The sequence below is a fragment of the Nematostella vectensis genome, chromosome 2, assembly GCF_932526225.1.
Source record: "Nematostella vectensis chromosome 2, jaNemVect1.1, whole genome shotgun sequence".
Classification (NCBI taxonomy): domain Eukaryota; kingdom Metazoa; phylum Cnidaria; class Anthozoa; order Actiniaria; family Edwardsiidae; genus Nematostella; species Nematostella vectensis.
This window is the reverse complement of record NC_064035.1, coordinates 13,766,823-13,791,689: the sequence shown is the minus strand read 5'-3', so window position 1 is coordinate 13,791,689 and position 24,867 is coordinate 13,766,823. Positions and strand designations below refer to the sequence as shown.

Sequence of the window (24,867 nt, the reverse complement as noted above, 5' to 3'; positions counted from 1 at the left end):
TTTTAGACTAAATTGTAGTTTAACTAAAATTAGCGCTACAGTTATCGTTCAGTTGAACTGCATTCATTCTATGTTCCTACCTCATTCATATAACCGAAAATGACTGCCTCTTTTCCATCCGCTATAACTGCTTCCCGGCTTGCACAAGGAGCGCATTATCTTTGAATCCTCTTTTGGGGGTGGGGGGGGGGGGGGGGTTCTTTCGCTCTGCTTCCTCTTAAGCCCTGTACAAACTGCTCCATGCCAGCATTTTTGTAATAAGTTCACGCTTGACTTGCGTTTAATTCATGACGGGACCAAAGGCAACGCAAAGCCCCATCAGTTTACTTGTGTTTTCCAAAGTCAACCCAAGATTCCGCTGGATTCCGGTTAAATTCGGGTCTATTTGTCCCCTGATGTTGTAGCGGTCGTCATTTCTACGACTACGAGTGATAAGATGATATAAAAACTGAATTTAATCTGATAATTAGAAATTAGAACGTGGGATTGTGTTCTGCATGATACATTATAGTCCTATATCGGTTTTCCTTAATTAAAGATGCGGTAACGTTTATTCTTTTTGAAATGACGGCATAATTCGGACGGTAGCTATTTTTTTTCTATGAAAACGCCCAGCATTGCTGAATTCGTGTGCAAACTGCGCCAGCAAAGCTGTGATATGCTCGAATGACCACAAAACAAAGGAGATGCTGGCGAAGTGTTGGCCAAAAGTTCGAACTCAATAAAAATTTCGCAGCACCAGCCAGTTCCTCCCAACACGGTGTTCAGATTGCGCCAACAATGCTAGGCCAACGTCTAGCCAGCAATGGCGCAGTTTGCACGGTTAGCTCAATGAGAAACCTTTTGGCTTCCGCGGAGATCCTAATGCGTCGCGGTGGCGACATGGTCCAACCTTGACAAATCTAATATTTATGTTGAAAGTTTAATTGACAGTATTTTCATAAACGTTGGAAATTATATTTTTTTTTAATTGGGAGCCCTGAAACTACAGGGAGGTAAGCGCTAGGTATGAGAAACGCTCTTCCATACCTGGAAAGATCTGCCGATACTCTCTTAAAGGCCCGGTTATCATCGGGATTTTGAGAAATAAGGTCCTCACCTTTTATGTACCTTTTATTCTTTAAATCACTACTAATAACCAAATCTTCAGCACTATGCTGAGTTTTATTAACTTTTTATTTGAAATCGTTCACATTCTATCGCCTAAACGACAGTGACACTGTAATTTTAATAAAAATTTACGCATTTCTCTACCTAACTTAAAAATCGCTGTTTTTATCTTGTTTTTTTTTTTATTCCACGCGGCTAGACAGCCGTGCGTTACATAATATCTAGAAGGAATTAACTAAAAATATAAAATGGGATAAACTTGTCATTTTGATTAATTTATTGCACTGAAAAATAGAATTTGAAGCTGTTTTGCGCAAATTTGTTTTAAAGATGGATGGTGTTAAATGAATAGTGGTTCGACTTAAAAAAGACGAACATTTGGCAGACTTTCCTACTAGTTTTTGCCATATTAGACCATCTCAGTAGTCATTTAAGGTAATGTAGAGCTCGAGTTCATCCTGTCCTCATCAGTGTGGTAAGTGGTAAGAGCCATTCGAGTTGCGGGAAAGACGTTGTCTGTGATGTTTCTTTATGCTTTGTGATGCTTTGTTAATCAAGTCGTACTGCCGCCATCAAGCTGTTTTACCTGATATTTTGCTCTTAATAAAATGTGTGTATGTGCAATATGTTACCTTATATCAAAGATTGCTTTCTCAGAAATAATTTCCTAGAAATACGTGCGGTTCTAAGAAATGTTGTCTGCTATCGCAAACGAAAACCATGCTAGGCTAACTTGGGACGACGGCGTGCGCAACCCGATCCAATGCACTTTTGCGCGCCACGATATTCCTAGAAATATAGCGCTGCATGCCTTAAGTCGGTCGAAGGCTACGTCTTGGTTACACAAGAAACAATCAACTCTGTTATCATGTTCTTGTGGTGTTGTTGGTCGTTATTTCAAAGTGCTCCAATAAGTTCAATATCGAATTTAATTTGTTTCGATCTTTAAATTTTGAATTTAATAATTGGATATCTCAGAAAAAAAAACGGAAAAAAAGATTGGGGTGCACTTTTTGTCGGGAGGAGGGGGAGGGAATAGGAATTTCTTGGTGCCTTGCTTTCTTTTACAACCCACAATCGTGTTAACAAAAGTCTATTCAAAGGCAAAGTCGAGGATGATCGATTCAATAGATGGCGACATCCAAGCATTGTTAGCGGCTTGCCTCCACGTAATTATAAAACCACAAAACCAGGATCTGTTTTTCCTTTTAAGGATGAAAAAAAAATTCTAGCGACAACATTCAAACTTCGAACTTTATTAAAGTCTGGGCTTTGACTTAGTAGGCGGAGGAGTTTCAACTCTGCATTCAATGTTGTTGTGCTCATTATTTCAAAGTACTTTTTTTAACTGCGGATTTAATTTGCTAGTAATTATTTATTAGATCAACATGTTAGAAGGCAAAGCTGTGCACATCTGCTATATATCTTTTAAAAACTTTATATCTGGTAAATAAGTATTAGGGTATAGGGAGTTCTCAGTGCCGTAGATTTCTAATATATAGGTGTTTTTTTTTTATCGTTTAGTAAACTTTCAACCCACAAGCTCTTCAACCCACAAGCGTGTTAATAATAAGTGTCCATTCAAAGGCCAAAGTCAAGAATGATCAATTCAATAGTTGTTTTCGAGGCGCCATCCAAGCTTTTACAGAGGCCTGCCTCCACGTTATTATAAAACCACAAAACAATTTCTTTTGCCTTGTTTTAGAATTGAAAAAAGAAATGAATCATTGCTAACGATAACATTGAAACTTTGACAAAGTGTGGGCGTGGTCTACTTGTTTGACCCATTTAGCAAAATGCTATAAATAGCACGGCGATTTTTGGTAGGACTTATATTCTTTCAGCTCCCTGCGTTGGAAATAAGAAGCTTGTAAGGTAAGCATTTACATTTGTCCTTATAGTGATAGCCATTTTTTAGTCTAATGGTCAGATGTTTTCATATTTTTTAGTCTGATAGTCTTAGAAGTTAACTCATTTTCTTAATCTAATGGTCTTAGATGTTTACCCATTTTACAAAAGATGTTTTTACCAAAGATGTTTGAATTTCTTTTGCAACTTGGCTCTCAAGTCGACTCTACGAATAATGCATTACGGCCATTGATATATTATAACAATAACCTTTTAAAGATGGAAAACAATTAGTGTTATTTTACTGATTTTAGCCCATTGCATACCTTTTCCAAGGCTTTGCCACAAAGTCAACATGTCCAACTTCCAAAAAGATTGCGTCGATGTGCACAACGAGCTCCGCGCCAAGCACCAGGCCCCTAAGGTGACGTGGTCTGCTCAGCTGGCCGCGGATGCGCAGGTCTGGGCTAACCATATCGCCAAGAATGGTAGGCTAGAGCACTCGAGCGCAGACTCACGGCCAGGCCAGGGCGAAAACCTATACATGTGCTCTCCCAGTGAGATCAACGCGGGGGACATCGTGGACGAGTGGTATTCAGAAATCAGCAAGTACAAGTTTGACAAGCCTGGCTGGCAGAGTGGGACTGGGCACTTCACCCAAGTCGTGTGGAAGGGCACTAAGGAAGTCGCCATGGCGAGTGCCGAAGGGGCTGATGGGAGTGTCTTTGTGGTTGGGCGCTATAAGCCTGCTGGGAATGTTCTATCGCAGTTTGCCGAGAACGTGCTCCCCAAGAAGTAAAGTCTAGTTCTCGTGGCGTCATTAAAGTTCATGTTAAGAAGAAATTTAATACTGGTACTACTAGTGTTTTGAACTGTTAAGAATATAATAATAATGAATTTGAACAGTTAAGAGTACAATGCACTGAATTAAAAAATATTTAAAAAACATTGAAAATGTTTTATTTTTCCTTACTTTCTGTTGCAAAAACATTAGACCTTTTTTAGCAAAGACCTTAGACTGTCGTGGTATACGTTATGTTTACATGGTTACTACTGACTACAATAATGACCCCCCACTTTAACCCCCCCACAGGCTTGCTGATTCTGCATAATTTAAAACTGTGTCATGGCCGCCATCTTTGATTTTGAGATTCCAGCTCTCAGATCCAAGTTATTTGTGCAGTTGAAGGCACGATTCGCGATTTCATTACTGCATATATTATAATAGTCTCAATCTCTATCAAGTAATTGTGCAAAATCATATCAAGCCGGATTGATTTCGCCGTATTTACTCGAGTTTGCATTTGCGACCCGACTAAGGGACCCGATACACGTTAGGCCTGCTTTAGACACATACAGTTTACTTCAAGACGTAATAAAATGTTCTCTGGACACTCATGAATGGACTTGAGGTATTTACCTTAAATTTTATTTACTTTATTTTGAAGTGGAAGTATTTTGAAGCTTATTGATGAAAATCGTCTCCTACAAATCGCTATGGATGAATCCCAAAGAAGTGACTACCTTCGCGACACTTGACTGGCTACCCATAAGACACATTTTGTTTTCTTAGTATAAAATATCTTGATCTCTCTCATTGAATGTCATTATTTTTCTACCAAGTAGATTTCATTTATTATTTTGGTACTTTGGTGCTTATTTTTTGGTATTTTGGTCCTTCCTTTTGATAAGTTTTGTTTTCCTAAAATAAATTTATCCCTCATTGGATGTCATTTTAATTTTATAGAACATTGTAGTGTTTTTGATCTCGATCCTTAAGAATATGTATATGTTATAAGTCTGGATATTCTATAGCCCTCTCATTTACTTCAAAATAAAATTTTTTAAACAATATGATAGCATAAATAGATGTTGTTGTTTACTTTGCACGTACATATATGAAATAATGAATTTAATCTAAATTATATTATATGGCTCACTTTGGGTGTTAAATTAAATAGCACATTTAGGGCAGTGAACCAAAGAAATGTTTAAGAAATATTTTTAAATATTAATGAATGTTAAAACATTCTCACATTCTCAGTTTCCCTGAATTTTTTTTTGGTGCTGTCGCTGCTGCGGGGATAGTATTTGTAAGATTTTTACCCTGTAAAAGATAGGACAATCAGCCCCATCTACTTTAATGGAGCACACCTCAAGTCTACCCCACTTCAAGAGATGATGCTTCTTACCTTTCTTGCCCCAGCCATTGTTGTGATATGGCATATACAATAGAACAAGATTATACATGTTTTTATTATATCCAAAGGTGGTGGGCAGTAGAATGTTTGTCATTAATGTCACAACACAATGCCCAATCAAATTGCAGATCTCAGGTATCCCAGTCAACCCTGCGCGCAGGGTCTAGTTATTTAGCAATAATGCACTGTAATGTCTTTTGTTCAAACACATTACCTATTCGAAAACTGATATTTTTTAATCATTTCAGTAGTTTGATTCCTAAATAGTTGCAGTTCATGGTGAAAGTTCGAAAATTAGTTTAATATACCTTTGTTATCAATTTTCAAGGACACCTTTCTAGATTACTTTTACCTACTCTTGGCTATCCTTTTTTTATTTAGTTTTAGAATTTCGGATTTTAAACAAGTAAAAGAAAATTGCATTTTGTGTATCTGCAGGCCGCCAGAAAAAAAAAGTTATTTTATAAGTTGGTCACATCTCAGACCATAAGGGGTATTTCAAAAAAACACTTTACACAATGTCTTTATCACTATCACAAGAAAATCGAATACGACAAACCAGTCAAAAGAGAGTCCCAATAAGTTTTATTCCACGATACTTATATACACTTCCTTGCAACATTAATAAAAGCTCTTAGCTGTCGCTCTAAGCTTACTAAGGAGAAATCAAAGACAAATAGAATCCCGCTGCGAGGGAGACGAGTTTTGTCTATTTGAAACATTGCTGCACAGAATCTATCTACCTAAAGGCGTGGATCGCCATATATGGATGGTATCAAGAGAAACAGACGGAGCCGATTTGGAGTCCGAACTCTTCGTCCCTGTCCCCTATATCGAACACGGCGATGTCCACGATCGGCAGTCGATGAGTGCTTTCTGTGTTTACTTCTAGCACTGTCTTGCGCCATTTACCATCTTTCACCTTCGAATGGAAGCATTTCGGGAAAAAAAAGTTGTCAGGCTTAAATTCCTCGGAAGCACCACAAAAATGGCTACCAGGGTTGGGCTACAACCAGCTACAGGGTGTTGGGCACCATAGTATGCTATAGAAGCTAGGTTCTCCATCCGCTGTAATGGGTTGACACTCAACCTGTTGGCTTCCTTCCGGTTGGTCAACCCACTACAGCAGCTTGAGGACCTTAGTATTCAATAAGAGCTTGAAGGATCTCTCAACCTGCTACAGCGGGTTGGGTTCTATCCAGTTGGTCAACCCGCTACAGAGGCTTGCTTTTTTCGCCATTTATAACACATTGACCTATCAACCGGCCTGTACCGGCTTTGAGAAGTACCCACAACCCAAAAAATTCATAAATGCAATATAAACACAACAAGATAAAGTTACTCAGGCATCAGACTTCATGATGTCCTAGGACACTCTCCCAATATGCTCTAGCTGTATTTTTTATGAAAAATACAAGCAACCATCAACTTGTGCTTGCCTCAGCGAAGCGACAAGGGATTAGAGATGGGACCGCAAAGCACTGTTGGAAAGCTAGGATACCACTGACTAGGTGCAGCGGTGTTTGAATTTGAAGGGCTGTAAAAAAACTCAAAATAGGGGGGAGGTATCTGTTTACAGTCTGTTTTTCGTAAATTCAGCTCAAAAATAGCCAGGAATCAATGGTTTAAGCTTGAGGCTGAAGAAGGGCATCGGCTTCGTAAAATCACTATTAGGCGCAACGGCTTTCACATCCCTAAAAATGCTTCGGAAATCGAGTTTTGGTATTTTTTTAAATGCCGTGAGTTTTTCGTTTTTTTTTTCACTTGGCAATCCACACTTTCAGCTGTGCGTATTGTACGGGTGAGCACAGATGTGCTATATACTCTGTCGTATACTAACGTTACTCTGTCGTATACTAACGTGATCAGAGTCTTACCCCGCAGTCGTCTTTAATTATTGTTGGCTTGTATTTATTGGAGCTTGCTGCGTATAGCTCGATGCCGTTCCCACTCTTGAGTTTGATGGACTTGTCAAAGTCACGTGATCTCGAGTCGTACCAGGCAACAGAGTTACGGCAATGATATGTGATCTTTTGCGAGGCCCGGTCACTTAGCAGTCGTAGAAAGAGGAGCTGACTGGGATCGGAAGTGTAGTGAAACTGCGTAAGAGATGAACACAGGTCTTAGCAGTCGTAGAAAGAGGAGATGACTGGGATCGGAAGTGTAGTGAAACTGCGTAAGTAATTAACACAGGTCTTAGCAGGCGTAGAAAGAGGAGATGACTGGGATCGGAAGTGTAGTAAAACTGCGTAAGTAATTAACACAGGTCTTAGCAGTCGTAGAAAGAGGAGATGACTGGGATCGGAAGTGTAGTGAAACTGCGTAAGTAATTAACACAGGTCTTAGCAGTCGTAGAAAGAGGAGATGACTGGGATCGAAAGTGTAGTGAAACTGCGTAAGAAATTAACACAGGTCTTAGCAGTCGTAGAAAGAGTAGGAGATGACTGGGATCGGAAGTGTAGTGAAACTGCGTAAGTAATTAACACAGGTCTTAGCAGTCGTAGAAAGAGTAGGAGATGACTGGGATCGGAAGTGTAGTGAAACTGCGTAAGTAATTAACACAGGTCTTAGCAGTCGTAGAAAGAGGAGCTGACTGGGATCGGAAGTGTAGTGAAACTGCGTAAGTAATTAACACATGCCTTAGCAGTCATAGAAAGAGGAGATGACTGGGATCGGAAGTGTAGTGAAACTGCGTAAGTAATTAACACAGGTCTTAGCAGGCGTAGAAAGAGGAGATGACTGGGATCGGAAGTGTAGTGAAACTGCGTAAGTAATTAACACAGGTCTTAGCAGTCGTAGAAAGAGGAGCTGACTGGGATCGGAAGTGTAGTAAAACTGCGTAAGTAATTAACACAGGTCTTAGCAGTCGTAGAAAGAGGAGCTGACTGGGATCGGAAGTGTAGTGAAACTGCGTAAGTAATTAACACAGGTCTTAGCAGTCGTAGAAAGAGTAGGAGATGACTGGGATCGGAAGTGTAGTAAAACTGCGTAAGTAATTAAAACAGGTCTTAGCAGTCGTAGAAAGAGGAGCTGACTGGGATCGGAAGTGTAGTGAAACTGCGTAAGTAATTAACACATGCCTTAGCAGTCATAGAAAGAGGAGATGACTGGGATCGGAAGTGTAGTGAAACTACATAAGAGATGACCACATGCCTTAGCAGTCGTAGAAAGAGGAGCTGACTGGGATCGGAAGTGTAGTGAAACTGCGTAAGTAATTAACACATGCCTTAGCAGTCATAGAAAGAGGAGATGACTGGGATCGGAAGTGTAGTGAAACTGCGTAAGTAATTAACACATGCTTTAGCAGTCGTAGAAAGAGATGACTGGGATCGGAAGTGTAGTGAAACTACATAAGAGATGACCACATGCCTTAGCAGTCGTAGAAAGAGGAGATGACGGGGATCGGAAGTGTAGTGAAACTGCGTAAGTAATTAACACAGGTCTTAGCAGTCGTAGAAAGAGGAGCTGACTGGGATCGGAAGTGTAGTGAAACTGCGTAAGTAATTAACACATGCCTTAGCAGTCATAGAAAGAGGAGATGACTGGGATCGGAAGTGTAGTGAAACTGCGTAAGTAATTAACACATGCTTTAGCAGTCGTAGAAAGAGATGACTGGGATCGGAAGTGTAGTGAAACTACATAAGAGATGACCACATGCCTTAGCAGTCGTAGAAAGAGGAGATGACGGGGATCGGAAGTGTAGTGAAACTGCGTAAGTAATTAACACAGGTCTTAGCAGTCGTAGAAAGAGGAGATGACTGGGATCGGAAGTGTAGTGAAACTGCGTAAGTAATTAACACAGGTCTTAGCAGGCGTAGAAAGAGGAGCTGACTGGGATCGGAAGTGTAGTGAAACTGCGTAAGTAATTAACACAGGTCTTAGCAGGCGTAGAAAGAGGAGCTGACTGGGATCGGAAGTGTAGTGAAACTGCGTAAGTAATTAACACAGGTCTTAGCAGGCGTAGAAAGAGGAGATGACTGGGATCGGAAGTGTAGTGAAACTGCGTAAGTAATTAACACAGGTCTTAGCAGTCGTAGAAAGAGGAAATGACTGGGATCGGAAGTGTAGTGAAACTGCGTAAGTAATTAACACAGGTCTTAGCAGTCGTAGAAAGAGGAAATGACTGGGATCGGAAGTGTAGTGAAACTGCGTAAGTAATTAACACATGCCTTAGCAGTCATAGAAAGAGGAGATGACTGGGATCGGAAGTGTAGTGAAACTACATAAGAGATGACCACATGACTTAGCAGTCGTAGAAAGAGAAGATGACTGGGATCGGAAGTGTAGTGAAACTGCGTAAGTAATTAACACAGGTCTTAGCAGTCGTAGAAAGAGGAGATGACTGGGATCGGAAGTGTAGTGAAACTGCGTAAGTAATTAACACAGGTCTTAGCAGGCGTAGAAAGAGGAGATGACTGGGATCGGAAGTGTAGTGAAACTGCGTAAGTAATTAACACAGGTCTTAGCAGTCGTAGAAAGAGGAGATGACTGGGATCGGAAGTGTAGTAAAACTGCGTAAGTAATTAACACAGGTCTTAGCAGGCGTAGAAAGAGGAGATGACTGGGATCGGAAGTGTAGTAAAACTGCGTAGGTAATTAACACAGGTCTTAGCAGTCGTAGAAAGAGTAGGAGATGACTGGGATCGGAAGTGTAGTAAAACTGCGTAAGTAATTAACACAGGTCTTAGCAGTCGTAGAAAGAGTAGGAGATGACTGGGATCGGAAGTGTAGTAAAACTGCGTAAGTAATTAAAACAGATCTTAGCAGTCGTAGAAAGAGGAGATGGCTGGGATCGGAAGTGTAGTGAAACTGCGTAAGTAATTAACTCAGGTCTTAGCAGTCGTAGAAAGAGGAGATGACTGGGATCGGAAGTGTAGTAAAACTGCGTAAGTAATTAACTCAGGTCTTAGCAGTCGTAGAAAGAGTAGGAGATGGCTGGGATCGGAAGTGTAGTGAAACTGCGTAAGTAATTAACACAGGTCTTAGCAGTCGTAGAAAGAGGAAATGACTGGGATCGGAAGTGTAGTGAAACTGCGTAAGTAATTAACACAGGTCTTAGCAGTCGTAGAAAGAGGAGATGACGGGGATCGGAAGTGTAGTGAAACTGCGTAAGTAATTAACACAGGTCTTAGCAGTCGTAGAAAGAGTAGGAGATGACTGGGATCGGAAGTGTAGTGAAACTGCGTAAGTAATTAACACAGGTCTTAGCAGGCGTAGAAAGAGGAGCTGACTGGGATCGGAAGTGTAGTAAAACTGCGTAAGTAATTAACACAGGTCTTAGCAGTCGTAGAAAGAGTAGGAGATGACTGGGATCGGAAGTGTAGTAAAACTGCGTAAGTAATTAAAACAGGTCTTAGCAGTCGTAGAAAGAGGAGATGACTGGGATCGGAAGTGTAGTAAAACTGCGTAAGTAATTAACTCAGGTCTTAGCAGTCGTAGAAAGAGTAGGAGATGGCTGGGATCGGAAGTGTAGTGAAACTGCGTAAGTAATTAACACAGGTCTTAGCAGTCGTAGAAAGAGGAAATGACTGGGATCGGAAGTGTAGTGAAACTGCGTAAGTAATTAACACAGATCTTAGCAGTCGTAGAAAGAGGAGATGACTGGGATCGGAAGTGTAGTAAAACTGCGTAAGTAATTAACACAGGTCTTAGCAGTCGTAAAAAGAGGAGATGACTGGGATCGGAAGTGTAGTAAAACTGCGTCAGTAATTAACACAGATCTTAGCAGTCGTAGAAAGAGGAGATGACTGGGATCGGAAGTGTAGTAAAACTGCGTAAGTAATTAAAACAGGTCTTAGCAGTCGTAGAAAGAGAAACTGCGTAAGTAATTAACACAGGTCTTAGCAGTCGTAGAAAGAGAAACTGCGTAAGTAATTAAAACAGGTCTTAGCAGTCGTAGAAAGAGAAACTGCGTAAGTAATTAACACAGGTCTTAGCAGTCGTAGAAAGAGAAACTGCGTAAGTAATTTAAACAGGTCTTAGCAGTCGTAGAAAGAGAAGATGACTGCGCTCGGAAGTGTAGTAAAACTGCGTAAGTAATTAACACAGGTCTTAGCAGTCGTAGAAAGAGGAAATGACTGGGATCGGAAGTGTAGTAAAACTGCTCAAGAGATGAACTCAGGACTTAGCAGCTGCGTATGAGCAATGAAGAGCAGGGAAGAGCAATGAATTCGCCCCCCCCTACTTATCTTGAAACCCTTGCTTCGGCCCCCCTTTGCGCCCCTGATATGTAACAAACCATGTAACGGTTTAAATTCAAGACGCATTACCTAAAGAACGACAACTATTTCCCGTCTGTTTTCGTAAGACCCGACTGTAGTGTTGTCACTGCCATTGCCACAGGGAAATGATTATAAGACATTTATTTTAATCAATGAATATGAAATTTAATCATTATCATATTGATTATATGATACTTATTATCATTCTTGATTATATATCACTGACACTGCAACAATGACGTGTCTAGTGCATTCATTCGTTCCTTACCTGTTGGGAGCCATGAAGGTCTTGGGCGAACCACTTATAACCGTCACGGCCAGAGTACCACTTCTTCCTCTCTGTCTGGGAAAGCAATTATTTAAGGGTTAAATACCTAGGACGGAGGCAGTTCGCCGTATAACAGCCTGAGGGCGCAGCCCGACTACCATACTACCATATTTAGGCCCTACCATACTACCATATTAACACCCTACCATACTACCATATTTACACCCTACCATACTACCATATCTACACCCTACCATACTACCATGTTTACACCCTACCATACTACCATATTTACACCCTACCATACTACCATATTTACACCCTACCATACTACCATGTTTAGACCCTACCATACTACCATATTGACACCCTACCATACTACCATATTTAAACCCTACCATACTACCATATTTACACCCTACCATATTTACTCCCTACCATACTACCATATCTACACCCTACCATACTACCATATCTACACCCTACCATACTACCATATTTACACCCTACCATACTTTCATATTCACACCCTACCATACTACCATATTAACTCCCTACCATACTACCATATTTACACCCTACCATACTACCATATTTACACCCTACCATATTACCATATTTATACCCTACCATATTTACACACTACCATACTACCATGTTTACACCCTACCATATTTACACCCTACCATGCTACCATATTTACTCCCTACCATACTACCATGTTTAGACCCTACCATACTACCATATTTACACCCTACCATACTGACATATTTACATCCTACCATTTTACACCCTACTATATTTACTCCCTACCACACTACCTTATTTAGATCCTACCATATTTACACCCTACCATAGATTGATTTGGAGTGATGCATGATGCGTTGAGAGCAAAGTCGCAATAGACAAGAATCGAGTCTTCGGTGATCCCACCATTCGGATCTATCCAGTATTGACCTTCAAAGGTACAAAAAAAGGAATCCGCAAATAATTTGAAGCCGGAGCACAACGTCAACGTGACCGTATATATAACGACAACGTGACCGTATATATCCGCAGAAACTCCCTAAGACTTGCTGAAGGCAGACTGTTAAGGTCTGGCTGAACTAGGATACATGTAGCTTGCGACATGTGTCCAAAATCATTGTAGTGCGCCTAATCTTGTGCAGCTACAAAGAAATGTTTCTCGGATACTGAAACATTTTCGTGTCGCGCTCTACAAAATTTGTCGCGCACTACATGTCTTTGGTGTTGTGGCTAAACTAGGAAACATTTTGAGACATCCTAGTTCGCACGCTACATGTCGCGCTAGACATTTCCCCGAGTCTAGCCAGGCCTTGACCCAGTACTTACCACTCTCGGCTTCCGGTCTACAAAGCTTTAGATCCCGGCAAGTACGCGCGGGATGCCTGTGGGTACCAAGAGGATTTTTGAAAAGCCCAACTCGTAAACTGAGAGACCAGAAAGCCGTGTCTACATCTGTTGTCTGGCGGGAAAGACATATGATATAGTAATTTAGATGTACACCGACGCATAAGTGTCATCCTGGTGTGAAAAATAAAAGAATAGGTGCCCACAAGAAAACAAATAAGTCAGGAATTAGATCTTTGTCGAGGATGGTACCTTGGTGATGAAGGGAATCTGAGGATCCTTGGCATTAAATCCCTAAAACAGCGTGATACAGTTAATATCGTACAACTACCCGTCACACACATGATAACATTTCATTACTGATACCAACATCACAACAGTGACGAGTTAAGTGACGTCACAGATGTCATGATGGCGAACAGATGTCATGCAAGACTCACCAAGATGCTGCGGTAAAGACGTGTATCAGGCTTGCGTGATTCAAGCTCGTAAGAGCGCATTCGGTCCATCTACACAGAACCAGGTTTTCGCGGTTAGTGGGCTTTTAAACCTATTTCAAATAAGTTTGCACGAGAGAATCTGTCGTGTCCTGCAATGGCTTATGGGTAACGCATTAATAGCTGAATCCAGGTCTATATGAATAATATTTACAGGCACATAAACAAGAAAGCAACAACTTTCATAACCTGGATTTGATTTTCGCTCATTTGCTTATTACTTATTTAATACCCATGAAGCATTGCGGGTTAAAACATGGATTCTCTGAGTGCAACCTTATTTGAAAGAGGTGTATCTCAGGAAAGAAATGCCTATTGTTCATCCAAAACTAATATCCTAGAATCCGCTCATGACTAATATCCTAGAATCCGCTCATGACTAATATCCTAGAATCCGCTCATGACTACTATCCAAGAATCCGCTTATGACTAATATCCTAGAATCCAATCATGACTAATATCCTAGAATCCGCTCACAATGCATACTCGCGTGTACTAAGTACCCAACAGGATACTAACCTAGCCTGCTACAGCTTTGATCGGTACCCTTTGCACTGAAAACGGGATTTGATTCTGAACGAGCGAACTCTAATGTAACCATATAAGAAACTTTAGGAACCCTATAGAAAGACCTACTCCATTAAATAGCTATGTGGTGCGGGGGGACCCAGGGGCCGCATCTGCGGTATAAAAGACCGTGCCCACGGGCAGATGACTGACTCATTCAAACACCAAACAGGGCAGAGCTCTGCCGACTTTCTGTGTTATGTGAGCTAAATACTGGAAATTGTCAAAGAAATAATAGAAAAAAACAACTCATTGAGTAACTAAATAACCTAATATAATACATGTCCATATGCTTATATGACTTGCGACGAGTCGTTTGGAACATTCAACTACCAACTCAACTCACCAGCGCATTGCCACTTGGTAAAATTCCCTACAAAAGAAAATTCGATGAGAAAAGGCATTCGGGGACTGAAAAGGCATTCCATTAAAGAAACTATTGTATTGTATCTCGGCTATTACTCAGTTAGTAATGTACTGCTACTCTGCAAAAGAAAGGGACTGATTAACCTTGAAGATTCATTGAAAAATATTGAAGGCTAAATTTAGGGCTCCTTTTTTGGTTATAATAAAAATGCATTGCTTAAGAAACAAAACTACTATATATGAATTCCTTTGAAAATGGATATTAATGTAAAATATGGGGGGGGGGGGGGGCGCAGCGACGCCCCTTCTAGTCTTTCCCTATGATTTTTGACAATATTGGGGGGGGACACGTGCCCCCAGTGCCCCACCCCCTACTACGGCCCTGCAATTGCTGAGAACCACCCGCAGCCCACTGCCTTGCTCGATCTTATGCCAACCATCACAGACCACAACAGCCTCACATTAGGTAAAAGCGGTGCATTATAAGGGTTTAGTTTAGACGGTACTTACAACGGGCCCAGGTTGGCCGGGAAGCCCTGGCGGTCCCTGAGGATAAATCACATAGGCATTACGTCGTTTTTAGCTGAGAAGCTTTATTTTAATTAAAATAACATTTCTCAAATCAAATATTTATTTACTTTTTTTTGTTCTTAACATCAGTAATTTCTCTGACAGCTTCAAGTCAAATACAATTTACTTACGTCACTAACTCTCGTTCGGAATCATCTCAATTCGCGGTTGTCAATCAATCGCACACATCACAACACGTTAATGATTTATTTAAAATTTCATTTTTTACATCTAAGTGATAAAATATTCAAATTCAAAATGTTTTAAAAAATATCAAAACATTATAATAATACAATATTAACAATACTTAAAAATAAAAACAAAATGTTTACCTGATTTCCAGTTTTGCCCTAAGAGGACAAAGATTATAAAAGATGAGTTGTAAAGTGATCGTTTTGTCAGCGAGATATTTTGGTAACTCTCGTTAACAATTTTCACCTGTTAAACCACACTTAGCCCAAGCTGTTTATTTGTCCCTATTGATTTTACGGTAAACATAGGGCGAAAACAAAATTTGTGAAAAATAAAAAACAACTTGTTGAAAAAAACGTTGTTTGAAATTTCAAATCGTGAATCTTGAAAAAGACCAAAAAATAAAAACACGCAAAAGGTAAACATAAACACAACACTAGACTACACACGTCTTTTCAACAAGTTGTTTTTTATTTTTCAATAATTTTATTTTTTGTCCTATGTTTTTTGGCTTTATCATCCAAACTAACGAAATTACATTTTGTGCCTTTGATTGGTCTGCGCCTTTCTGAAAGGTGGCGTGATTTGAAACCATTTCAGTGCTAGCCAATATATAATATATCAAAATTTGGGCTGCCTGTGTAATAGCGCAGTTTTGAACGAATGGCAAATATTTTCTCTAACAAACAAATTAAATAGTTTTGATGATCATGAGGATTACTGAAACATTTCTATTTTATAGAAATACAACCTGGGTTAGGTGATGCGTGAATATACTCAGATTAAACATAACTGATACTAACTGATACTACTCTATCTACTGTATTTTGTAATATGCCTGAATAGTGAGGTCTGCTTTTGTTTTGAATTGAGAGTATTTATAGATAGTATAACATACTTGTGCTGCTTTACGGCGCATGTTTTTTTTAAAATTTCTACCACTTTCTGGCAGTCGAAAAAACTTATCTCAAACTTTGTCGCGACCTTTGCTCTCCAAAAATATAGGAAATTACAATAATCAGACACGCTTCCTTCGTTCTTACGCAAAACTGTTACTATTTTTGTTGTAGCCCTGAAATGTCTCGTTTTCGTGCTATTTCACAGGCAGCCCAACAAACTGCGAATTGGCCTACTGAGCAAAAAAAATTCCCGTGTGTTTTTTATCAGCCATCTTGAACTATATTGATATTCATGAGCGCACTTAGAAATTGCGACTGCACAGTCCGTAAGAGTTTCAAGTACATGTCGTTAGAAAGTGTTCATTAAATACAACGAGGGGGGAGGGAAGATATTGAGGGGGGCTTTTTTAACCACCAAAGGAGGGGGGGGGCTCCGAAAAAACGGTCCTCTGAGGAAAAAATGTTTGGGTTCTATAAGGGGGGGGGGGGGGGGCACCGAAAAAATGTTTACAATGAAAGGGGGACTTGTCTTGAGTAAAAATCTTCCATCCCCCCTCGGTGTAATTAATGAACACTCCCTTACCGTAAAAAAAGCAACTGTTGAAAAGTTAAAAGGATTTGAACGTACCTGCGCACCACGGTCACCCTGTGGATCAAATCGGCAGCTGTTAGTAATATATATAATGCTGACTTCTGAAGAAATCCCGTAATACATCCCAAATAGATGATATATCGACAGGTTAAGATAGGCAAGAAATCCTGTGATATATCGAAAGGTAAGATAGGCAGGCAATCAAATATATATATATATATACTATATATAACGACTTGCCTTGTCTCCAATTCCGCCAATCGGACCAGCCCCGCCCTACAAAATGGACTCATTCAGATAAGTGCAATGTTGATATCTCCCTTCGACATTCTTCAAACTAATAGTACTCACGGGGGGTCCCCTGGGCCCTGGGGGTCCCTCGATACCGTACGATCCAGGCGGTCCCTGTAAGGTAGAGTAATTGATTACTGTGTGAGATTTCGTATAATAACGGAGTATGTTACTCTAAGTAGTGTCACAACGTTCTTACAAATAGTACAGTGATATTTTTACCTAGAGGTTGTCGTTGTTGAATGACGACTTCTTAGTACTGTTACTGGGTTATATGAAGACCTTATGCAGCTAGTTATTTTCGTAAAATTCGCACGCTAGGCACGAACACGGTCAGACGGTAGCATGGGAGAGGTCAAAATAACCGGGCGATGTGGTGGTCGAAAATGTTCTTCCTTTTTTTTTTTCAAGATCAGTTTGATACCTACCCTGGTGCCTGACTCTCCCTCGTCTCCAAATTGTCCGCGGGATCCAAGATTACCCTTAGATAAAAAAAGATGATCATATTACTTGTGATCGCTGGGCATGAAAATAATAATGACACTTACCTTAGGCCCTATTGGGCCTTGCGGCCCGATATCACCTCGTGCCCCCACGTCTCCCTAAAAAGGGAAAAGTCAATTGAGTCTGGGCTTTTTTTCATAAAAATAATACTCGTTTATTAGTCCTCTCGTAGCCTTAAAAGCTAAATTATAGGATTCCAATATCAAATATAATAAATAATGATTAATTGATACAATATAATAAATATAAAGGTAGTATGGGCAGTCAGATAGCCAAGGCCAGCGCGTGTTTTTCTTGTGACAAAGTTGCCAAATCTATTGGTCGCAAAAGGTTTGATGTGATTGCCAGTGCGCGTTCTTAACTGGTAGCTATGGGTAGTAGCCTCAATGCGGTCTTGCACAAGCCGGTACACTGGACTTTGTGGCGTCAAACAAGAGATAAACCTGCAGCAGGCATCAGTCCGACGATCTTCAAGGGTGGCTAGGTTTGCCCTAGTTAGAGCTTCCTTGTAATCCAAGCCCGGATAGATAATGGCGAGGGCGCGTTTCTGGACTCTCTCCAATGAATCAGAAAGGTAGCGTGGCAGGTCTGCGAAAACGACGCTTGCGTACTCGAGCGTGGATCGCACAAGGGAGCGATAAACCACTATAATGTTATCAGTAGACACGCCACAGCGCTTTAGCTGCCTTATAGCATACAGGCGCCGGTTTGCTTTTTTCACTATAGAGTCACAATGTACCTCCCACGTCAAGTCGTGAGTAATGAAGACCCCGAGAAATTTAAAGGACTTGACTTCTTCTAAGATGGTACCACCGGTCGCAATAGGAGGACATTGAAAACTATTATAGTGCAAAAAATCAACAGCCATTACTTTACATTTTGTAGGATTCAGACACATATTATTGCTAGTTGCGAACGACTGGACCTGCGATACTATAAATGGTAAGGTGGATGGCGCGTTTCTGGGAATAATTTCAATAGCTGTAAGGTCGTCGGCGAACTTCGCGCGTGGAAGCCAGCAGCGGAGAAGGTCATTGACCATAACTGCGGATAGAATAGGACCTAGACGTGTTCCCTGTGGTATTCCTCCATTGAGGTTGAGTGGTGGTGATGTTGAGGATGCTATGCTTACTACCTGGGTTCTACCTTCTAAAAAGGAAGCAATCCACCTGAGTAGACAGGGGTGGATATCTAGGCTACAAAGCTTATTTAACAGGATGTGGTGGTCTATTAGGTCAAATCCTTTCTTAAAGTCAGCAAAGAACCACCGCACCCATACGCCGCCTCGGTCTAAAGCCTCTAGTGTCAAGTGCAGGAGGTACACAATAGCGTGTTGGCACGATTTCCCAGCCACCGCAAACTGCTTCGTGTCTAGGTGTTGCACGATACCTGGAAGTGATCTGGATAGAGTGAAGCCTTCCATTGCTTTGGCAAGATGACATGTGAGTGAGATCGGCCGTATGTCGGTTTCGATGCTCTTAGGAGGGCTCAGTTTAGGCAGGGGGCGCACGTTGGCCGACTTCAACAGACCCGGGAGGTGACCTTCCTTTAGTGATGTGTTGTATAACTCAGCTACTATAGGTGACAGTTCGAATGCAAACATTTTAAGAATAAGGGCTGGGATCCCATCCGGTCCAGGTGCCTTGTTGGTGAGAATCCCTCGCAAAGACTTATAAGCCTCATGCGATGATACCAGGAAATGATCCGGGACATCAGGAACAACAATGGCTGTGACGTCGTGGGGTAACAGAGGTCTAAAATCAGAAGTTAGCTGGACGAAGAACTCGTTGATCTTCTTACACAGATTATCCACGCTGGCGATGGAGGAATCGTCTATTAACTGACTATACCATTCCCCTTGGCTCATTGACTGTCCTGTTAGGTTTTTAACTTCCCACTACCACCTTCGCGTATTGGTGTCCTTAAGCTTTTTCACCTTCGACTGATAAAAAGAGCGCTTACACGTGCGAATGGCACTGACGACCCAACCGCGCCAGAATTTGAAGATGACAGAGTCGCTGCCGAATTTAGCAAGCATTTTCTGTCTCTTAGTCTTGATTATTAAGGCTAGGCTTTGTTTCATATAAGCGGACGTGTCATGATTATTAAGACTAGGCTTTGTTTCATATAAGCAGACGTGTCTTGATTATTAAGGCTAGGCTTTGTTTCATATAAGCAGACGTGTCTTGATTATTAAGGCTAGGCTTTGTTTCATATAAGCGGACGTGTCATGATTATTAAGGCTAGGCTTTGTTTCATATAAGCGGACGTGACATTACATTTTTACCTTGCTTCCTTTTGCACCAACGTCACCCTCCGCGCCCATTCCCCCTTGCAAACCCTAAAAAATAGATTTTTCACAGTTCACAGAACACGTGAACACAGAACACGGTCAGGAGGATGTGTGATGTGGTGTAGGGCTGGTGTGGTGTGATGGGTGTGGTGTGCGGCTCTTTACCTGCTGTCCTGGGGTTCCCTGTGGGCCATCATGTCCGGTAGACCCAGGCACTCCCTGCAAAAATCAATGTGCATAAATAAGCACAATGGATCAACATCATACTTTAATATGGATCAAAATCATACTAACGTTTACTCCATCTACTCCTGGCGAACCTCTTTCCCCGGTGTTACCAGGTATACCGGGCGCTCCAGTAAGACCCGGCTGTCCGGGTATCCCGACATCGCCTGTGGCACCCTAAAACACAGCCATTGGTTAGGCATTCCTCTCAAGTGTAAATGAAGTATTAGCAATTGGTTGACAAAGACTTACCCTTTTCCCTTGAAGGCCAGGTGAGCCAATAGGTCCATCATTTCCGCTTACCCCCTGTAAGAATCAGTCAGAAGAGGTCAGTTTCGACTCATTATTTAGTTTTTTTGCTACAATAAGTGGGTAGTCGAACGTAAAAGTGGTGGGGTGGTGACCGTAATGACAAAATATCTAACTCTACGTCATACAAAAAAATAGATTATAAATTTACATCTTAAAGTGAAAATCTGTTAAATATTTTTAAATATTTTAAAAGAGGTGGTGTAGCACGTAAACACTAACCGTGCTTCCTTGTTGACCGCCTCTCCCCTTCTTTCCATCTTTACCACGTTGACCCTTTAAAGAAACGATTTGTAGCAAAAGTGCCATAAAACGAAGTCCCTGGTTGATATCACCCTAGCCCGTGGTTAATATTAACCTAGTTCCTGTATGATATCACCCTAGCCCCTGGTTGATATCACCCTAGCCCCTGGTTGATATCACCCTAGTCCCTGGTTGATATCACCCTAGCCCCTGGTTGATATCACCCTAGCCCCTGGTTGATATCACCCTAGACCCTGGTTGATTTCACCCTAGCCCCTTGTTGATATCACCCTAGCCCCTGGTTAATATCAACCTAGTCCCTGTATGATATAACCCTAGTCCCTCGTTGATATCACTCTGGCCCCTGGAGTTTTGATCGGGCCTGTACAGGTTGAAACATCGGAAGTATGATACAGAAAATCCATTTTCTCAGCCTCTCCGAGCACAGGAAACCCGGTAAAACGCCAGGGATCATGCTGAGTTGATAAGTTGGTACCTGGGTCCCTGGTTTACCATCCTTGCCATGTAAACCATCCTCTCCAGCCTCTCCCTACAAAATGGAAGCGATCAGCACTATTATAATCAGAACTTCTATTCATGACATGGTTTTGAATGCATCTCTAGAGTTTGCTGGTGGATGGATCTCGTGCGTACAAGTAGCTACTCCTTATTGGCTATAAACCTAGACTAAATTACCTGTACTCAAAGGAGGGCAAGGGAGGGAAGTGGGACAAAAGGTCCACAATATAAACTCACAAAAAAGACAAACCTTAGGGCCGTCCATGCCCAGAGGGCCTTTGTTTCCCGAAATGCCACGCGGGCCCTGGAAACCAATAACTAGAATAAGTATAGAAAACAATAACTACAATAAGAATTAAAAAAAATAACTAAAATAAGTATAAAAAAATGACTAGAAAAGGTATAAGGTCAGGTAGAAAATGTCGCAGCGATTATGGGTGGTAAGTATAATTGAATTCACACTTACCACGGGACCACGAGTACCACCAGGCCCTGGACCTCCCTTCGGTCCTGGCAAGCCCTAGCCGATTAAAAAAAACAAAGCACATACAGTAAAAGCCCTAGCCGATAAAAAACAAAGCATAAGACATACAGTATAAAGCCCTAGCCGATTAAAAAAAAAGGCATACAGTATAAAGCCCTAGCCGATAAAAAACAAAAGACATACAGTATAAAGCCCTAGCCGATAAAAAAAAGTACATACAGTAAAAGCCCTAGCCGATAAAAAACAAAACATAAGACACACAGTATACAAAGCGTATAGCAGATGAACAAAGCGTATAGCCGAAGAACAAAGCGTATAGCCGACGAACAAAGCGTATAGCAGATGAACAAAGCGTATAGCAGATGAACAAAGCGTATAGCCGAAGGACAGACCGTATAGCTAATGAACAAAGCGTACAGTCGATGGACAAAGCGTATAGCCGATAAACAAAGCGTATAGCAGATGAACAGAGCGTATAGCCGATAAACAAAGTGTATAGTCGATGGACAAAGCGTATAGCAGATAAACAAAGCGTATAGCATACGAACAAAGCTTATAGTCGATGGACAAAGCGTATAGCAGATGTGCAAAGCGTATAGCCAATGAACAAAGCGTATAGCAGATGAATAAAGCGTATAGCCGATAAACAAAGCGTATAGCAGATGAACAAAGCGTATAGTAGATGGACAAAGATTATAGCAGATGAACAAAGCGTATAGCCAATAAACAAACCGTATAGCAGATAAACAGAGCGTTAAGAAGATGAACAAAGCGTATATCAAATATAAAACCTACCACAGGTCCATTATCGCCCACAGATCCGGCCATCCCGGGTGGTCCTGGTTGGCCCTAACAGCAAAACGAGAATATATCGAATTTGAGGATAAAACTGTATAGGTGTTTTTTTCTTCATTTTTTATAAATGAAAATTTTAATTTAAAATTCGTTTTAGTGATAGACAGATAATATACCAATGAATAAATTTTTGTGGTAGCTCATAGCTTATTGGGCTTCCTAGCTAACAAAATATGTAAACAGGTGAAAAACTGAAAACTGGACTGAACGCTGAAAAGGTTGGGCGAAAAGTATTTGCTTGATTAGCTTCTTAGCCGTTATTGAGTTGGCGGTCGTCCAAAAAAAAAACAAGTCAACAAACATTAGAGATTATGTAACATCTTTCTCAGTCTTACCTCTAAACCTGGAATTCCAGGATCTCCCGGTTGCCCAGGCACGCCTAGAGAACCCTGGAAAATAAAGTTTCACATTCGCTATGCTCAGACGAACGTAATATATTTTCTACTCAAATAAAAATTAAAACAAAACAAGTGATGCTGCTCTGACCTTCGTTCCAGGACTCCCCGGCTTGCCAGGTAGTCCATAAGATCCTTGTTCACCAACAGGTCCTGTTGGCCCAAGTCCCCCAGTTTCACCCGACTGACCTTGAACACCCTGGGAATGGCGGGAAGGAAATAGTTGACGAATTCTACATGACATAAGTAGAACTCTAAATGTTCTAATAAAGAATGAATAACCAAAATGCAAACACACGGACGGGAAGTGAACTATTTTTTTTTTTTACAAAACTTCACACAAGGAATTTTTAAACATCTAAATGTGTCTGGTGTTCTTGCAAATCCCCAAAACCACGATCTGCGTGCTTGGGTATCCTGTGTGCACGGCGTTTGATATTATGCTTTAGCGCAATGTATCATGGGTAGTGTGTCTAAACACCGCAATTCCAAAATATACAAACTCTTTGAAAAGAAAATGCTTCAATTACATTGAATACTATATTTATTTGCACATAGTTTCGAAGATATAGAGCTTTTCATATTAAAATGCTCATTATAAATCGACGTCTGTTTAGCTATAGCGATGACTATCACTTTGAGTGAACGAATCTTCTCCTAGCGTATATGCAATGAAAAATGCTAAGTAAAGTAATAATGACATAAGGGACTTTAACCACGAGGTTTCGATACTTCAGGGAAAGATCCTCCCATCCCCGGTCTCGAATTTGCTGTCACAAATAACCGAGTACAATTCTTCTGAACAAAAAAAAACTTAATCTTTAAGCCTTAGTCGGTTGAAATAAAACTATTGCACAAGTAACAAGAGTGCACACAGCTTGGTAAAACATTATTTTACGGTTAATGGAAACATTTTAGGTGGATAAATCTAATAATGATATTTTACTTGTTTTAGAATATGAAATTTACATTTAGCGCTCAGAGCAATTGTTCTGGCATGTTCACTCATTAAAGGCTCATAACTTATTGTTCATGAGCCCGGGGGGAGGAGCTTTCCCTTATGCGATGACGGTGACGGTTAGGACGGCGTGGCTGAAAAAAAAAACATTCTAGCGCATGAGGATCAATTCCAAATAAGTTAAATACCAAGACTCTGTACTCAAAAATGGAACATTATCTATACAAAACCGAACAGATGTTACATTATTTATACAAAACCGAACAGAGGTTATCGTATCGTAGTTTGTCGGAGAATGGTTGGAAACTCAGACAGAATACATTTTCACGTACGCTCTTTTCAATTCAATGCCCTTGTTTTCTACCGACGCCGTCATCGTCTTCGTATGATACCCTACTTGTAAAGGTACGTAAGCCTACCACACCTCATCACCCTGTTCTCCCGACATGCCTTTCGGTCCTAGCTCTCCCCTGCTGCCCTAACAAGAACAACGACAGCAGTTTAAACAGGTCACGTGATGTCCAGAAACGTTACGTATTTATATTGTAACACAAGGAAGGAGATGTTTACTTCAAGTATTACACGGGTTACAGAGACGTCACGCCACGACCAGACACGTTACGTATTTATATTGATAACACAAGGAAGGAAATGTTCCCGTCATGTATTACACGGGTTACACAGAGAGGTCACGCAATGTCCAGAAACGTTACGTATTTATATTGAGACGTCACGCCATGTCCAGTAACGTTACGTATTTATATTGAGACGTCACGCCATGTCCAGAAACGTTACGTATTTATATTGAGACGTCACGCCATGTCCAGAAACGTTACGTATTTATATTGAGACGTCACGCCATGTCCAGAAACGTTACGTATTTATATTGAGACGTCGCGCGATGTCCAGAAACGTTACGTATTTATATTGAGACGTCACGCCATGTCCAGAAACGTTACGTATTTATATTGAGACGTCACGCCATGTCCAGAAACGTTACGTATTTATATTGAGACGTCACGCCATGTCCAGAAACGTTACGTATTTATATTGAGACGTCACGCCATGTCCAGAAACGTTACGTATTTA

At 40.9% G+C, this 24,867-nt stretch overlaps 2 protein-coding genes across 14 annotated transcripts in view; one reads left to right on the top strand and one right to left on the bottom strand.

Moving 5' to 3' along the window:
* The first annotated feature begins 2,924 nt into the window (after window positions 1–2,924).
* Window positions 2,925–3,906, top strand: LOC5521790 (Golgi-associated plant pathogenesis-related protein 1). Its single transcript, XM_001641518.3, has 2 exons — window positions 2,925–2,985; window positions 3,295–3,906. The coding sequence occupies exon 2, from the start codon at window positions 3,314–3,316 to the stop codon at window positions 3,755–3,757; it is 444 nt and encodes a 147-aa protein (XP_001641568.1). The 5' UTR covers window positions 2,925–2,985; window positions 3,295–3,313; the 3' UTR covers window positions 3,758–3,906.
* A 1,821-nt stretch (window positions 3,907–5,727) lies between these two features.
* Window positions 5,728–24,867, bottom strand: part of LOC5521788 (collagen alpha-1(II) chain) — a 46,315-nt gene continuing 27,175 nt past the window's right edge. For 2 of the 13 annotated variants that reach the window (XM_048723222.1, XM_048723234.1), the window contains 27 exons: window positions 24,203–24,256; window positions 22,912–23,019; window positions 22,761–22,814; window positions 22,366–22,419; window positions 21,553–21,606; window positions 21,337–21,390; window positions 21,064–21,117; window positions 20,547–20,600; window positions 20,268–20,321; window positions 20,085–20,192; window positions 19,956–20,009; window positions 19,785–19,838; window positions 17,542–17,595; window positions 17,422–17,475; window positions 17,054–17,107; window positions 16,943–16,978; window positions 16,739–16,756; window positions 15,352–15,369; window positions 14,960–14,995; window positions 14,430–14,456; window positions 13,460–13,528; window positions 13,272–13,313; window positions 13,002–13,134; window positions 12,502–12,605; window positions 11,649–11,723; window positions 7,037–7,258; window positions 5,728–6,081 (listed from right to left, as the gene is read on the bottom strand). In XM_048723222.1, the coding sequence (XP_048579179.1) occupies window positions 5,935–6,081; window positions 7,037–7,258; window positions 11,649–11,723; window positions 12,502–12,605; window positions 13,002–13,134; window positions 13,272–13,313; window positions 13,460–13,528; window positions 14,430–14,456; window positions 14,960–14,995; window positions 15,352–15,369; window positions 16,739–16,756; window positions 16,943–16,978; window positions 17,054–17,107; window positions 17,422–17,475; window positions 17,542–17,595; window positions 19,785–19,838; window positions 19,956–20,009; window positions 20,085–20,192; window positions 20,268–20,321; window positions 20,547–20,600; window positions 21,064–21,117; window positions 21,337–21,390; window positions 21,553–21,606; window positions 22,366–22,419; window positions 22,761–22,814; window positions 22,912–23,019; window positions 24,203–24,256 (1,845 nt within the window). In that variant the 3' untranslated portion in view covers window positions 5,728–5,934. Of the gene's footprint in view, window positions 6,082–7,036; window positions 7,259–7,583; window positions 8,652–8,680; window positions 9,087–9,277; window positions 10,711–11,428; window positions 11,487–11,648; window positions 11,724–12,501; window positions 12,606–13,001; window positions 13,135–13,271; window positions 13,314–13,459; window positions 13,529–14,429; window positions 14,457–14,959; window positions 14,996–15,351; window positions 15,370–16,738; window positions 16,757–16,942; window positions 16,979–17,053; window positions 17,108–17,421; window positions 17,476–17,541; window positions 17,596–19,784; window positions 19,839–19,955; window positions 20,010–20,084; window positions 20,193–20,267; window positions 20,322–20,546; window positions 20,601–21,063; window positions 21,118–21,336; window positions 21,391–21,552; window positions 21,607–22,365; window positions 22,420–22,760; window positions 22,815–22,911; window positions 23,020–24,202; window positions 24,257–24,867 lie in introns of those variants that run through there. The other 11 variants (XM_048723225.1, XM_048723233.1, XM_048723228.1 and 8 more) reach the window with 11 other exon arrangements.

Excerpts from the sequence above, each read along its gene's own strand:
- LOC5521790 (XM_001641518.3), top strand. The coding sequence starts at position 3,314 with ATGTCCAACTTCCAAAAAGATTGCGTCGATGTGCACAACGAGCTCCGC.